At 38.1% G+C, this 16,981-nt stretch overlaps 1 protein-coding gene across 1 annotated transcript in view; it reads right to left on the bottom strand.

Annotated features, from left to right (window-relative positions):
- Window positions 1-16,981, bottom strand: part of LOC140731693 (carboxypeptidase D-like) — a 67,691-nt gene that overhangs the window by 15,445 nt on the left and 35,265 nt on the right. Inside the window, exons 7-13 of the mRNA XM_073053376.1 lie at window positions 16,028-16,195; window positions 14,203-14,312; window positions 11,008-11,110; window positions 8,367-8,509; window positions 5,814-5,983; window positions 3,526-3,828; window positions 1,381-1,576 (exon numbers count right to left, since the gene is read on the bottom strand). Of these exons, the coding sequence (XP_072909477.1) occupies window positions 1,381-1,576; window positions 3,526-3,828; window positions 5,814-5,983; window positions 8,367-8,509; window positions 11,008-11,110; window positions 14,203-14,312; window positions 16,028-16,195 (1,193 nt within the window). The remainder of the gene's footprint in view (window positions 1-1,380; window positions 1,577-3,525; window positions 3,829-5,813; window positions 5,984-8,366; window positions 8,510-11,007; window positions 11,111-14,202; window positions 14,313-16,027; window positions 16,196-16,981) is intronic.

Here is a 16,981-nt window from a genome sequence, read left to right as displayed (position 1 = left end):
TGAATGTACTTGGGATGGAAGGGCCTGTTATCATGTTGTATCTCTAAGTAAATAAATATCAACTGCAGAGACACACAAGGTCATGATGACATCAACTGTTTACTTCCCTTCATAGATATTGCCCACTGTGTGTATGTTGTTCATGATCAACTGCAGTTCTTAATTACACAGGGGTTGCATTAATAAAGGAAATCTGAAAACGTGAAAGAATTAAGTTGTAAACCTAACTTAACTATTCATCCAAATTTTCAGCACTTCAGAGTTCTTGTTTCAGAATTTCAGAATCAGATTTATTATCACCGGCAAATATGAAATTTCTTCACTTAGCCGCAGCAGTACAATGCAATACATGATAATATAGAAAGAAAAAAAAATCGATTACAGTTTGTGTACATGTACATTGAATAGACTAAAAATAGTGCAAAAACAGAAATAATATATATTTTGAAAGAAAGTGAGGTCGTGTTCATGGGTTCAATATCCATTTAGGAATCAGCTGCCAGGTACTGCAGTTTTAAGGATATTAACAATAAATGATTTATTAGATATTTATATGCTTCCAACTTATAGAATGATCTTGACATTAATATTCTACTGGGAACAGGCAGCATTGCAGATGTGGCAAAAGATTCCATATCACAAGATATGCCAATATTTTCTGATCTAACCACATCCTGCATAGATATCAGAATTTGAGTAATAGTCTTCAACAAATTTGGCTAGAGGGAGCAAATGGTTATGCATATTCCAATACAGTAGAAAGGATACAGAATTGAAATTTTCATATTGTAGAAAATTCACAGACACTACAGGATTAAATCTACAATTTAATTTGAAGCTCCTTGAACGTTACAGAAGTACGTCAATTCTGTGCTTGTTCTCAGGGTTATAACAATGTGATGCTGGATATTTTCATTCTTAAAAACAAAGAACTTACATTAACTTTTGCATTAGATCTTCAATTGCTAAACTAGTCAATATGAGCTCAGTGAATTGGGAGAATGGGTTAGCTAGTTATTAGCTCTTTAGTACTTGATTATCAATTGGATGCGAGTGCACTGAAATTGTAGGACAATGTATCACCTTTAATACCAATATTACCAAAATAACTGACATTTGATCATTCTACATTGATATGGCTTCTAACCACAGGATCCACCGGATCTGTTGTTTTGTCTCGTCTCCTTGCAGTTTTTAATAAAGTATTTTTCCTTTAAAATGGTCCATCTTGTTAAAGCAATTAATGGACACTGGCTAGTAATTTTCACTGAATAATATGCACTTATAATATTAAAGAAGCTCAACTGCAAGAGAAAAGTGCAGCTAAAGGAAAGTCTTTACAATTGAAAATTGAATACAAGAACAATGGCAAAACATTACCTGTGTAACAGCTTGGTTTTTCCCAAAAAGAATACAAAGAAACTCTGCAAAAGCCAGAAGCAGCTCTGTACCAACAGGTGCATTGCCATGAACTCCAGCAATAAACTTAATTTTCGGTTCTGCATATTCCTTTATTCCAGGTTTATCTGATATTTCCAGGGCCCAAATTTGGCGAACCTCTACACTCTGGCCCAAACTTTATCACAATGTAAAAGAAAACAAAAACATTAAGTCCAGTTTGTCCTTACTCCATGTGTCCATTATTGAACCTCCCCTTGAATTAGACAATGAAGTGGGAAGTGGACATTTCATTAATAGCATACCGTAGTTAAAAACAAACGCTTCTAGAAGATTACTACCAATTTTCTATAAAATTTAAATGGAGCACAGGTAATTATTGAACAGAAGCTTATACTTCAAAAAAGTGTATGATCAACTGGCTCTGTATGACTTAGAGATTTTAAAAAAATCATATTGATTGGTCCAGACTAACACAAATTTTTCCAAATATTTCCATTTAGTTATGCAATTACAAGCATAAGTTCCTGAATGCTATTTTTCATATGATAGAAAAGTATTCATTTATCAAAACTTCTTTACCTAATCAGTATTGTAAAACAGACAATCCCTCCACAAAGTAAACTTAATATAGTGCTTTCTCTTAGAAGCTATTTTTATTGAATATATTATACAGAAACAGGTCATGTGACCAATCAAACCATATTGCTGCTATGTTCCATGCAAGACTCTTGACTACTGCACACCTTTTGCCCCTTTCATGTCATTAATTTTGCCCAGATTAATATATTCATGTAATTCACTTCCACTACTCTCTGCAAGGTCTCCACCACAAGTGCAAATTCCTTTACCATTCTTATTACATCTTTTTAAAAATGATGCGCTCCTTCTCTTCTTTGAGAGAAAAAGCCCTAGTTTGCTCGTTCTTCCTGGAACAGTTCCAGCACTATCCTGGTAAACCATTATTAAACATATTCCAGTGGATCTAAATACTTTCTACATAACATGGAGATCAGAACACGATTCTCCCATGCACTCAGAAATAACAGCAGTTTCAATACCTGTTTCAAAGATTCAATGCCCTTGTACATTCACACTACAAAATTTAGCCATTAGTGTTTTATTATGAATTTTTAAAGTCACAATATCTATTCTTAGGAATATATTTAGGTCCAATTTCATTTTCAAATGCCAATCGCCCTCAGCCTCCACAATACATTTTGACAGGATGAGAAATAATTGATGTCAGAGAGATAATTAAAGGATCCACACAGCACACTTGAGTGCTCAGTGGGGAGCGTTGATGCTTTTTTGGCTGGTGGGGGAGGAGGATCATCACTTTGCTGCTGCTTATGCATAGTGGGGGCTGAGGGGGGCTTTGGGGTTCTAACATTTACCTGTCATCCATTCTTTGGGGCATGCCTCTGTTTTCGTGGATGGTTGCAAAGTATTTCAGGATGTATATTGTATACATTTCTCTGACATTAAATGTACCTTTGAAACCTTTGAGCTAATATCAATTAATCAAATAATAATTCTCAAAAGGATTTGCACATTACCAATTTCAATCTCAAAGAATTACAAGAGAATTATTTGTGATTTTTAGAACATATGGTGCTAAATAGGTTAAAGGCAGATGATTAACTAACGTGGAAAATAAAACTCATGCAAACTCCTAATAAGTAACGAATAAAGGCTTCTAATAAGTAATGAATAAATGACTAACAGTGTTATAGTAGCACCATAGGTATATGCTCACTTGTAAAACATGGCCATTTAATCCACTGATCAATGCTGGCTACCAGATCAATTCTATCAACCTATTTCCTTTCTCTCTGCAATTTTTCATCTTCTTTCATGTGTCCATCAACAGCTCACTGCATGTTTTTTGCAACTTAAAAAAGTATAAATGCAAATAAATATTCTACAAAATTAGGTATTGTTAACAAATTACATTTCAATTGAAATGTATTCCAGATCCTTAAAAACCTTAGATTAACGTGATTCATGGCCCAGTAGAAGACACTTGAACTTGAAGTGCCCTCACTGCCATTCTTTTGCAATGCAGAACTATGTAAATAGCATTAAGCAGGATGTCCCAGAAAGAAAAAAAAGTGTAATACTTACCTGGTCAATTTCGTAATTGTTGGATAGTTGCTATGTAGCCCATGAAGAGTTTCATACAAGTCTTTATAGTTATGGTAACGGTAGAGATTAAGATCAACAGATGCAGACAAAATCAGGTCATGCAATCCATCTTCTGTGGACAAACTCTTTATAAGTTTTTCAAACTCCTGCCCTGGGTTTGCTGAGGACTTGATCAGCACTTTGTCAAGGCTGCTGTCATGACCATCAACAACACGTGAAAGGGTGAAATTGACTTCGACTGCTTCTCCCACAACTGTCACACTCTTAGTCATTGGGACATATCTGCAAAGAACAAGGACACAATTATTAATACATTACAGAATTGGATTCAACTTTTTGTACGACTCATTGGAGAAATTTGCTAATCAATTCTTGGGCTCAAACACATTTAATCTCTTCAAGATTTGCCATTGTAAGAAAACGTGAGCGTTAGTTACTATGAACCTTTTTTTAACATATATTAATATTTGCAAATTACAAATTTAATTAACCTTTCATAAATTAAAGCATGGACAGCACCTTAAAAATGAACACTTCCTTGCAACATGTTTGGTTGTGTTTTATAGCATACTGATGCCCCCAGTAGAAAAGCCCTTCAACAATTTTTAATTCACTTCAACATAACAGTGTAACATAATTTTTAATTCACTGTAATATAACATTTACACTCTGTAAATACTAAACACCATTCCTATAAATTCTAGCTCAGAAATACAACTGTAAAATCATATGCCTAGTTGGAATTAGCTTTTACTCACTTAAGTAAATAATTGAAAAATATATTTCAGCATCTTGATCTGGAACCTTTTCCCAGTGACAAGCTTTCTAGGCTCATTGCTGATTTGTGCTCTGCAATCAACTTATGCTCTAATCAACACATTCCTTAATGGCAAGGATCAATATAGTGGCAGGGACTTGTAGGACAAAGGCCCCTACCATATAGGTAGTGGAGTACAAGACAGCCCTGTATGCAAAACAGCAGAAAAAAATCTGACAGCTTCTGGCTTGGCTGGCTGTCAGACCTCAGACTAGAATGATTCTGAAAGCAGCTCAAATATCAGATATCAAAAGCCCATTAAAAATAAACAAAAAGTAAAACTTAGCAGTTTTAAGCAGAAAGAAACATTTAAATAATTATAAGCAAGCTCTCTGTTCTCTTGCTCTGGCCCTGCATGAAATGCTGGAGAATTTCTACAGGTTTGCACTACACCGCTGTATATTGTGAAGAGGCCTTTGAGAAAACAGTAGGGAAAGCTACTGACAAAGAGCAGCCAGAGAGTACTGCATCTCTGCATTTTCATGCTTGTGTCAAAAACGTAAGTACAGGGTTACGTACGACTTCCATTCCTGAGTCCATCTTTAAGTTGGATTTGTATGTAAATGGGAACATTACATCCGGTATTATTTAGCGTTAGTTAGTCAAATGTTTGTCTTAGTATATAGTATATATTTTACCTTTCTATGCATATAAAACACTTAAGAAACGTATGTATTCCAATAATTAAACCACTGCGTTGCTTAGTAATAACTAGCTTTCATCAGGGCAAGGCCTTTCACATGCTCCATTATTCACACTTTATCCTTTATCCTTTAAAATTGTTCCAATCGTTGACCGACTGTAGCCTAACGCTTTTCCAATGACCGATGGCGTTTCACCTCTTTCCAAACGCTTTATGATTTCCACTTTATTTTCAATCGTGATCGCTTCGCGTCAATAGAACAGAAATGCTGCGGGCCCCGAGCTCCACTGGCTCCCGAGGTCCGCTGGGTCCTAAGGACCACCGCACTGAGACCAGGCTAAATGGGACAAGTGGGGGCTGTGCTGGGTTTGGGTATTTGATCCTCCACAATATTCCGCGTGGGAATTTAAACTGGAGGTGGCAGTGTTTTTTTTTTACGAGATCGAGTTGTGAGCTCGACATCAACCCAGCATGAATGGTACAGGAGTCACTGGATCGACATCAACCCGGCACGGGAACGGTCTATCACTGGATCGAACTCAGCAACCTCCATTCTCCAGCCCAGTGCTGATCTCACTGTGCCACCAGCTGACCGGAACCGGGAGCGGGCAGGGTCAGGGTGAATCTTACTAAGAAAAATTTAAGCCAAATACAAAGTTAAACACTCAACACAGTGTCAACAGCAACGACTTAAAATGGCAGACGGCGTTCTCCTTCCTCAGTTCGTAAGTACGAGTTGTCCGTGTCGGACGTTCGTAACTCGGGGACTACCTGTAATTTAGATATGAGTGGCTTATTGCTTCTCACCCTCGAGCGGACACAGTAATTTTGTAGTGACCGGGAACAAGCAGACGCCAGTAATCTCCATCTTTAGCAGATTTCACTAGATGGTTCACTTCAGCAACAATGATCGTAGCATTGAAAATTCCTTTTCCATTAGTGGCATCAATTACAAATCCCTTCACACCTTGGTGCACCTGTTAAAATATTAATCAAAAGTAGAGGCAGAGGAGTGAGAATTCAGGTTAGCTTTCCCTTAAATAGACTGACTTCACCCATCACCATTGTTTTTTTCTCTCTAAAGGCAGCTAACTCAGCACACACTGATAAACAAATCTTGCTAGTATTGTTAATCTCACATCAAGAATTTCACTAGCTACTCTGTAGCACAGCTGTGGTCACAACTGTGATAGAGCCCAAGGAATTTCTTTTAAACCCCAGAGAGAACAAGAAATGTTCATCCAGTGCTACAAAAATTATACCACCGAGTCCATCCTGTCTCCCAACAGAGCAATCCCATTCAGTTCCATTCCCACTGCAGTAATTTGCAGTAGACAATTTACCATATAACACATGCTTGACACTTGGGAGGAAGCTGGAGAATCTTTTGGAAATCCATGCACTCACGAGGGGAATGAGCAAATCACACAGATGCCGCTTGTGTCGATGGTGTAGTGGCATCTGCACCCAGACTTCAGGGCAAGAGGTCCCGGGTTCGATATCTGGCTGGTTCCTTGCACGAGTTCCACCTGTGCTCAGTTGAGCATTGTTCTTGCAACTCAGCCTCAAAGCAGCTAAGATATGGCAAGATTGACAGCCGCTATGCCCAACGGCACGGGAAGGAACTTTACACATAAGAAAGCAGGGTGGTACGTGCAGCTCTGTTGTGAAGCAGCAGCGCTAATTCCACTCTGTCACATAAATTTCAATGCCACTCATAGGTTTTAATCGAACCAAAATACTCCAACTCAACCAAAGAGCACCTAATAGTGCAGACACTCTGTGTTTACAACATTAATGGAAATAATTGCTTTTCAGGATGCTCTGATAACTACTTTGTCTATATTATTGTTTATTTTGATTTCTAGCATCGCCTGTATTTTTATTTAATCCTATACACTTCTTATATTAGATCACTGCTCTTCCATCTGTCCATTTAAGTTCTTCTTTCCTCTGCCTTTGGTAATTTGACTCAACAGGAGCAGGAGCAGGCCACTTAAGACTGCACCACCATTCAATCGGATAATGGCTTATTGTAAGTTGGACTCAGTACCAGCTTCCCATCCTCCTTCCCCACCCTCCCCCTAATACCCTCAGTTCAGATGTCTCACCAGCATGAGGAAAAGTTGAATGAAAACCTATTTTTACTTTTATATTCATGCTCCTTACAATTAGAATTTCTATTTATTTGCAGCACCTGCATGGCAAGATTGTTCTTTCTTTTCAAATCTTTTTATTATTATTATCATCCAAAATACAAGAGTACATCAAAGTAAGTAACACTTACAATGTCTCAAAAGAGAAAAAAAAATTAAGGATTGAAAAATATGGTGACAAAAAAAAAGATTGTTCTCAGAAGCTTCATGTTCTGCAGCATTCATAGTCTTACTCTTGGTAAATTATAAGTTGTTTTTTGCACTCTTCCAGAAGGATTTTTCCCCATCCTTTTCCCTATCCCATGCTCTCATAATCTGCTAACACGCCTCTCGGTATGACCTGCAAGTTTGGCTACAGGACACTTGGTCCCTTCATCCAAGTCATTAATGTGGAAGAAGACTCCAGCAATAATCCCTGTGGCACCTCACTAGTTGCTGATTGCCAATCTGAAAGTGACCCACATGCCCTTTGTCTTCCGCTAGTTAACCATTTTTCTGTATTTTTTTATTCCTCAAAACTGGATTCCAGCTTTTTCCCCAAAGCCAGATGATAAACAAGTTGCCCAAACAGCTCTAAACCTGAAGTACTAACTCCGACTCCACTTCAGAATTACACTTACCATTGGCTTACATAACATGAAATACGTTGTCTTGCAGCAGTGCAAAGACATACAGTAAAATTAATATAAATAAAAAGTGTGGTGCCTGATCTAGTATTTTCTGGATTATGTTAGTTAACCTACTTATAGTTTCCTGCTTTCCAGTTCCCTCCTTTCTTGCAGATAGGTATTACGTTTCTGATTTTCCAATCTACTAGGATTTCTGTTTAGAGAAGGTTTTGACAAGCTACACATAGTGCATCCACCATCTCTGCAGCCACTTCTTTTCATTCCTTCAGATACTTACAACGTACCAATCCTTTAAATTGTACTTATAACCCTCAGGGAAGGGCACACCAAAGTTCTAGTCACAGGGTTTTATTCCATTTACACAACTTGGCAATATGAATGCTTAATGACCCATTCCAATTTATTCCTGATCCAAGGAAGCAGTTAACTACGCTGTTATGTCTGTACTGATAGCAGATCACAAATAGGCCAGATAATAGCAGAATTCCTTTCCTGAGAGACAGTGTGACATCACAGTCTTGCTTTAAGGAAACAAAGAAATGAAAAGCATCTGCCTGATGCAAGATTCAACCTACTTGTTTTATAAACTGTAGAAGAGACCTCTTATTTTGCTTCCAATATTTCGGGAGGTCTTTAGCGAAGGGGAATTTAAAACAGCCCAATTCAATAGTAACTTCAAAGCAATTTGTATGAAGATAATTCCAGTCCTGCATACCACCTGTGGGACAAGGATTTATATTTTAGCAGTTTCAAAACAGCAACCTAATATAGAAACAAAATTAGGAACAACAACCAAGGTTTAAAAAAAAAACAAATCACACTAAAAATGTAACAATAGACAACCTCACCACTTTACTGGAAAAATGCAATTACATAATTCTAATTTCTTACACAATACAGTTTGGGATTATGAAGTTTAAACTGTTGCACTTCTGGAAACTTCGTGGAGATGGACAAGACTGATTTCAGAGGATATATGCATATTAACTATCTGGATCAATTATCTAATTTGCTATTTTTAAAATATTGTGAGTGCAAACAAACTGCATAGAAACCATCACATTCCTCCAAGAGATCCAAAGGTATTCCACATGCTGGAGTTTCCTCCAAATTATATAGGGCTGCATTATTTGCACAATTCAGTTAGTATCTAATTGACAACAGACAAAACTGGTCATGGAACAATTATCACTAATTAAAATAAATTGAGGCTTCTTTTTTTTTAAAAAAAACATTATTGTCCTGAATAAACTACACCATGATGATTAATAAAATGGTAATGTCTATGTCTTGTGATGGCTTTATAGCCACCAATTGCAAACTCACTAAATCATACACAAAAAGTAGTTAGGCAATCTTTAATTAGTCCCATGATTTTTCAAAATCAATACCGCAGCTGTCCAGTAGTCAGTCACCAGATTTCCCTAGGACAAAACCTTCAAATAAATGCAAAACATGCACATCAACTGTTTGGGAGTAGATCCTTCACTAAAATATTATGGTGGCAGGATCTGCCTTGGGCACTTAGATTATTGGTGATAAGCAATTAAGAACATTGCCCATATTGTTCAGTAAACATATTACAGGAACTTACTCAGCTCATCTACCAACTTGTATGCTAATAGCTAGAACAACAACCATTTCTTACTTGTCATATTTTATCATGATATTGGAAGAACTATTTGGCCAGTTGAGTTGACATGAGATCCATTACCCAACGACTGACTGACACACACACACCTGTCCTGATATGCCCAAGGTACATCAATTTCAGTAATCTACTGCAGCCAAACTATCAGTCAGACAGCATTCATGGATGGGAATACACCACTGGGCTGAGACCCTTCGAGACCTGGCAAAGAGTTTCAGCCCGAAATATCAACTGTTTATTCTCTTCTATGGATACTACCTGATTTGCTGAATTCTTCCAGTATTTTGTGTGTGTTGCCCAACATTTTCAGCATGTGCAGAATCTTTTGTGTTTATAACCATCAATCAGCGTGCTTTTAAGGATATGTGAGGAAGGTGAAATACCAAAAGGGGAATGGCACACAGTCAGAAAGAACATGCCAGCTCCACTAGACTTAAGGTTTAAACCCAGAATAGTGGGAGCTGTAAAACTACTTGCTCAAACTAAGTGTTATGATCCCAGCCCCCTCCTTTGTGAGGCCTAGTGAAGGGGGGGGGGGGGTCAATGACTCAAGAGAAGAGAAAGATACGTGCGGTGTCCCTCATTTCACGGCGAGGCAAAAGCTGGCGACTGTGGTCATTGTCTCTTGGAGACACCTTTTGTGAATTGGGAACTGTACTACGTGTATACCCTCAGGGCAACGTGGGTGAAGAGATGGAGAGAGATTGCATCATCATGTCAATCTGAGACCCCGTGAGTTCAGTTAAAAGAGGGGTTGTAAAGACGGCCCCTCTGACGCACCAGAAGACACGCTAGAAATCCTGTGACAGCGTTTAATAGCGACAGCCGGTGGGGGGCTCGTGTGCGTCCTTTCCTTGCCTGGGATTGGCGACCTCACCACGGAAGAACGGCTTTAGCTACAGGAGAGGCCACAAGTGAACGGCCACCCCCCAATGAGACTCCGACGGATCGAACTCATAAAGGTTGGAAAACTCGCCGGGTTAACTGTTCCATTCTATACCTATCTCTCTCTCTCTCTCTCTCCCCAACAAAGTGCACCACCGCGACACCCAAAAGACGGCAGCTGGTGGAACTGCAGTGACCTCGAGAGACTGTTATATTTACATCGGACAAAATATTACCCCTAGACAACGATAGAGCTTATTTCTTATTGATTATTACTATACCTGCACTTTAAATTGAGTATTGACGACGTATGTTATCTGAATGTTTGTATTAACCTTACTTTTGTGCCCCTTTATAAATAAAAACTTCTAAAAGATAGTGCCATCAGACTTCAACGGACCTCTCTATCTTTGCTGATAAGTGATCCAGTTACGGGATACGTAACATAAGCAATACACAACAAAATACTCAGTCCTGACGAAGGATCTCGGCCCAAAACGTCGACAGCGCTTCTCCCTATAGATGCTGACTGCCCTGCTGTGTTCCACCAGCATTTTGTAGGTGTTGCTTCAATTTCCAGCATCTGCAGATTTCCTCGTGTTTGCTCAAACTAAGCTCTATTTTCTTTAAAAAAAAAGCTTGTGAATTCCAGAGTTGTAAAACCTTAAAACACATCTTACCTGGTACATTATACCAATTTGCACCATTTGTGATTCCTCGGACAAAATATTCATCAGGAAATGTATTTGCACAAGGATGACCTTCGTACATTGCATCATTCTCCTAAAATAAACACCAAAAAGTAATTTACTTGGAAGGCCATCCGTCACGTGTGCTGTTATCTTCCTCAGATTGATCATCCTAGCTCAGTTTATTCTGTACATTCTTTGTGTGCCAATTCTGATTACAGTGGATTCTGGTTAATGGGATACATCAGGACCTGTACATTTTGACCCAATTAAGCAGCTGCCACAATCAGCTTAAGTTTCATGGAAATAGTTAAAAGTCATTTTAAAAAAAGACAAGCTACCATTTAACTGAGCAGCAAATTATGCACTGAAATGAAATACAGAATAAATTAGAACACTACCAATACTACTACAGTACTATAAAAGTTTTGGTTCCGAATAGTTATCAATGGGGAAATTCATTCAACATGTTGTCGCGTTCTTTTGGTTGACTGTAAATAAATAAAATTGTCACAGACACCTGGTGCAGATAATGGACTGCATTCATTACCTTCCTGCATGAAGTCAAAATAAAAAAAGATACCAAAAATCCCAGCTTTTTGAATTGGTATCTATCGCCCCAGATAGATACATACCACAAGCACACAGAATTGATGCCATTTAAAAACTGTTTGCCATGCAAGTGCATGCAACTGACTAGTTCTAAACTGTTGGGCAACGACCCCCTGTCCTAATTATATAGCATAGTGTCCAAAATAAGTGAAGGCAATCCCAGCTATTTTCTTGATTAGTTTTTGTTCTTTAAGAGCAGTACTAAATAAACTACTGCCCCAATTAATTGATGGCCCAATTAACTAGAATCTATTGTATTTAAATTGCTTTATCTAAAGTACTACCCTCTTTGTTGTGCTCATAACCAAAGTGATATTTACATTACCTTTTGCTGAGACCTGCATTGGTTGTTCAGCTTTAAAAAAAATCTCTATAATTTTTTGAGACAAGTTTATATAGTTCTCCACTACTCCTGCATCTTATGGTAAACTCCAGCTTCCCCAGCATTTAACCGCACTGAAGCAGATTCTACTCATCTCCTTGAACTTCAATCCCATGGGTAAACTTAGATTAGCATTCACTCTGGAATACCTTTCCTTATACCTTTCTCCAGACCTCACTCACTGCCATAGCACCTCTGATGCAGACAACAGCTTGTTGGTGATTTCATTGCATGTCAGTGATAATAAACTTGATTCTTACTTACATTTTACATTCCCACTACTTCATCTTAAATTTTTGTTTACCCTCACTAAACCCCCCCCTCTTCTGTCATCATGTCTTTCCCCTTTTCCCTTGTTTTCAATTAATGGGGGCAGTGGGAGGCAATTGGGATTGACTGGGGACATAAAAAGCAAAATTATTCAGCATACATCCATAATCTTAACAGCATTACCCTCAAAGCCCATGGACTTGACTGTGGGTTGGTGACAGCTTTCTACTTTCCAGACCTGCCCAGGTTAGGACATTCGTATCTACAATGCAGACATTGCCTTTCTACTTCCTTCAAACCTCACCCTTTGATTACAATCCTGTCTAACCCAAACAGCGAAAATAAGTTGTCTTGGAAAGCTTTACTGCTTTTTACCCCGACCCCCTCAGGTGCTCTACACAGAGAAGGGCTCATCAATGGTCAATTCAAACTTCATCTCAGTTCATCCTCTCTCCCCTATGCATTCTCTCCACTGCCTCTCATGCACAAACTTGCAAAGCTTATTCATAGGCGCTCCTGCGACAAACACTGCCTTCCATCATTTCATTCACAATTAAGACCATCTCCAATAGTTTCCTTCCTCCCTCCTTTAATCTGATCTTTTTGTCTTCCTTAGGAAAAACAGATTAATTTAAAAATATTCATGACCAGTGAAGTAACTTTCAAAACAAAATCACAGCTATATATTCCACCATAATATTTATTAATGAAGTGAAGCAAAAATCTACATTATGAAAATTTGTAGTTCTTCACATTAAATCAACATCTCCTTTGTATTCATGTTTCTATCTGGACACTTTTGTTGTGAAGTTGTGGTCTGAAGCAATTTTCTTTGATCAATTTCACAAACAAGATAAAATAGCTTTCACTTAATGAGTACTTCCATTATCTCAACAAGCTTAAGAGAACATTAATTGATTTAAATAGTATAATTCATTATTCAAAATTGGAGGGAAGGATTTAATTCAAGAGATAAATAGAGACTATAAATAGCAATTTTATCATGGTAGCAAACAATTGCAGCATAGTGGAGAGGCTGTTCACTGTGTGTGAAATTGATGGAGGGGGATTACAGCACCCAGGGAGGAAAGTAGTGAGAGAAAATGAAAGGAACAGGTGCAACTCAGAGTTTATGGAAAGCATAAGGTATCAAAAAGTGAATAATTACAATGGAAAAAGAATGCAAATGAGTGGGATTTAAATGTTCTTGTGCATGAATCAAAGTTAGGTAGGTGTAGCAAGTAGTTCTGAGAGCAAATGATACATTGGCCTCCATTATAAATGGGATGGAGTTAAGAAACAGGGAAGTTTGGTTAGAAATGTATAGGATGTTAGTGAAGCCATTCCTGGAGTACTGCACAGAGTTTTGGGTCCCTTACTTAATAAAGGATACAGTAGCATTAAAGGCAGTCAGAAGGATATTCATTTGGCCATTTCCTGGGATGTCCTATCATGTGAAGCAAAAGAGATTAGATCTGTATTCTTTGGCATTAAGACTAAGTGGTGGTCCTTTCAAAACATTCAAGAAGCTAAAAGGCGCATGAGGGGTTGATGTTGAGGTGACTTTCAATAATTGGAAATGGAAGCATCTCGAATGAAAAGACTGTTTCAAGATAAAGGGCTGATCACTTGTGAGGGGCACAAATTTATTTTCAGAGGGTAATGAATCTTTGGAATTCTCTATCACAGAGTCATGAAGCCGAGCTCATTATAAGTGTTAAGTGCACAGGTAGCTGCATTTCTGAAAGATACGGGCCTTGAGGGCTAATTCAAAATTGCAAGTCTTAACTTCAGAGATTAGTATCAATAAGATTACAACATCATAATGTATGACAACACATCTAGTACAAATTTTAAAATTAAACACTTAGGAAACAAATTAAAGCTTTCTATTAATTTAGTAACAGCATTAAATCGAATACCTTGGCAAAAGAAAGTGCCAACTGGCGAAAGACAGCATCATCTGGCGACTGACTGTACCTTTCTTTGCCTTCTGGATCATCATCATAAGGGTAATTTACCACTAGGGAACCTAATAAAGAGCACACAATCACTCAATCTTTGAAAGTGTTCTGATGTACTGGTAAGATACATGAAAGTAGACAACATTGTCACAAGGTTCTTCAAATTTTCTAAGAGAACATATTCATACATTTGCCTGAACTTTATACAGCAGATAAACTTTTTCTCCTATAGATGCAGAGAAGCACTGAGTTTCTATATCTATGTAGTAACACCCTGTACTTTATATCCGTAAACATGCCTAAGCCCCATATCACATGATCTTCTGTAGATTTCAGATTAAGATTCACACTCAACATCATGATTTACAAAAATAACCATTATGGAAATAAGCATCAATTTACCCTTCACAGAAAAAAGTTCCAAACTTCTGCCAACTTGCTTGCGATAATTCTCTATCATCTCTTCTGCAAGGCCTGGCTATTTTTCTCTAGCTTAGTTTTCTCAGGCTCCTTAATGTTATTATAGTCGGGGATGGTAATGGGGACAAGCTCCCACTACCTATTAAATGCTCCCAATGGCATGAGCCTCAATCTCTGACAACCAAGGCCAGCTCCTGGCCTTCACGTGTGGCTTAATTAAGCCCGGCAGAACCGTTTCAACTGACAGGAGAAGGGGCAAAGGCAAGTTACTTGTGCCTTAAAACCAGTTGCTTTGAGCAGATGGGGCTCATTAGCTGTGGTTGGCAGCTCATCTAAGAGGTGGAGAACTCTGATATCAAACCCCCGAGGAAATATCCAGAGCTGGAGTCCTTAAGGCAGTCCCACATTGAGTTCAATGCTGATTGGCAACTCCTGTGACGCTGCTGATCCAAATTATATCGGTCTCTGCCATTCCTTTGGGTTCATCAGATGCGTGGAGAGGGGGTGCTTTCTACATGGGCAACAGCTTGCTCTCCATATTGTACAGCCCAGGCTTGCATATCTAGATAGCTAGGAAGCAACATTCATGGTCAAACCTGAACAACAGAGGCCTCACTCATTCACTGAAGAATGGGGTTACATGTGATATTTTCCAATCTGATTAAACTTCACCAAAATTTCAGAAATTATAGAAAATTAAAACCAGCTCATCAACTCTCATCTCCTTCAATACCTGGTTGAAAGATACAACATTCTGAGATGTCTTGTCAGGGTAAATGTTGGGTAGCTATTTCCTCTGGTGGGAGAATCTGGAACTAGGTACCACTGTTGAAAAGGGGTATTTAAGATGGCCTCATTGATTTCTTCCCTAATGCTTAGAAGCTCTTGAGTCTTTCAAATTTTTTCCTCAAAGAGCAGCATAATTATCTTAAATATCTTTAAGGAAGGGTACATAGATTTTTGATTCGGTGATGGAAGATTACCTTAGAGGGCAATAAGTTGCATTTACACTAACCACGTTCTTATAAAAAGTCAGAGCAGGCTCAAGGGGAAAGTGATCTACTGCTGCTCCTAATTCTTGTGCCTGTTGATGTGCTTTTCCTCTCCCTCCACATAAGTGAAGGAAAAGATACTGACACTCACTGTCAAGATTCAGATCTCAATGACAGTCATTAAGACAGGATCTTAACTATTTAAGTTAGGACTCAGTTATTTCAACGTTGAAAGAAAAGGTGAAAAGTAAATAGTTTTGTTCTGACATTGATTGAAGTTGTGCCATTTCATCATCTTACCAATTTCTCAAAATGTCCAATAAATGATAACAAATTAAACCCAACTTGACCCAAGAAGAAAAAGTACTAACCTCCATGTAAATTAGCAGACAATACAAAAGGAATCCTGCTCAACCAATCCATCACAGCTAATGTCTCAGGCTGTTGCGGGTCGGTGATTTGAAAAAATTGATCAGGAAAGTTGCGATTCAGATCAAAGTTGTTACTGTTGTTTCTACCAACCACACCATTTGCATCCCCTGAAAACAAAAGCAAGCGTGTATTTTAGAAGCATGCAAGGCATATCACAGAAACAGGGAAACTTTCACATTGCGTATATTGTTAAGTAAAGTTCTCCAAAACATGACACTAACGTAATCTGTGGATCAGCAGAACACACTAGCATTTTGGAAAAGGATAACATATAGAAAATTTATTCTTTTGTTTCCTGCAAAGACAAAGCACTTAGAATCAGCAGAGCACAGACAGTTTTTCAAGAGATCCTTGGAGTTTCAATGCTATAAAGTTTTAAGTACAAGATCAAGTCACACGTTTGACCAATGATTTAAGTACTTATATTTTTTGAAAATTCATTTTCTTAAATTCATTCTACTTGGGCACATTCTTGCATAATAATTAGTTGCATAGAAATGCTGAACAAGCTTTGTAATGAGGCATTCTAACATTACTTAATAGGTATAATACATCCTGCTGAAGAGGGGAAGTTATAACAACTCAAATATATAATTGGGGAGGAAACAACCTTTATGACTCAAATCAGAAAGCAGACGTTAACAGATCCATGAACATATGACCTTTTGTCCTCAAGGGGCAGCGTGGTTTGAAGGGCCCAAGGGGCCTACACCGCACTGTACTAATAATAAATTTTAACAAAGTATGGATGAATAAGTGACTGCTGCAAGACGTATTTTGAAATCAACCACCAGAACACCAGGAAAAGATCATTAGATTGGTCTCACCCAGGGCGCATTTTACTGAACATTCTTTCAAAACCTATCGTCTTCTAATTCAATCCTAAAATAATC

Source organism: Hemitrygon akajei, chromosome 8 (assembly GCF_048418815.1).
Source record: "Hemitrygon akajei chromosome 8, sHemAka1.3, whole genome shotgun sequence".
NCBI lineage: Eukaryota > Metazoa > Chordata > Chondrichthyes > Myliobatiformes > Dasyatidae > Hemitrygon > Hemitrygon akajei.
The sequence above is the reverse complement of the archived record's forward strand: the minus strand, read 5'-3'. Positions and strand labels throughout refer to the sequence as shown.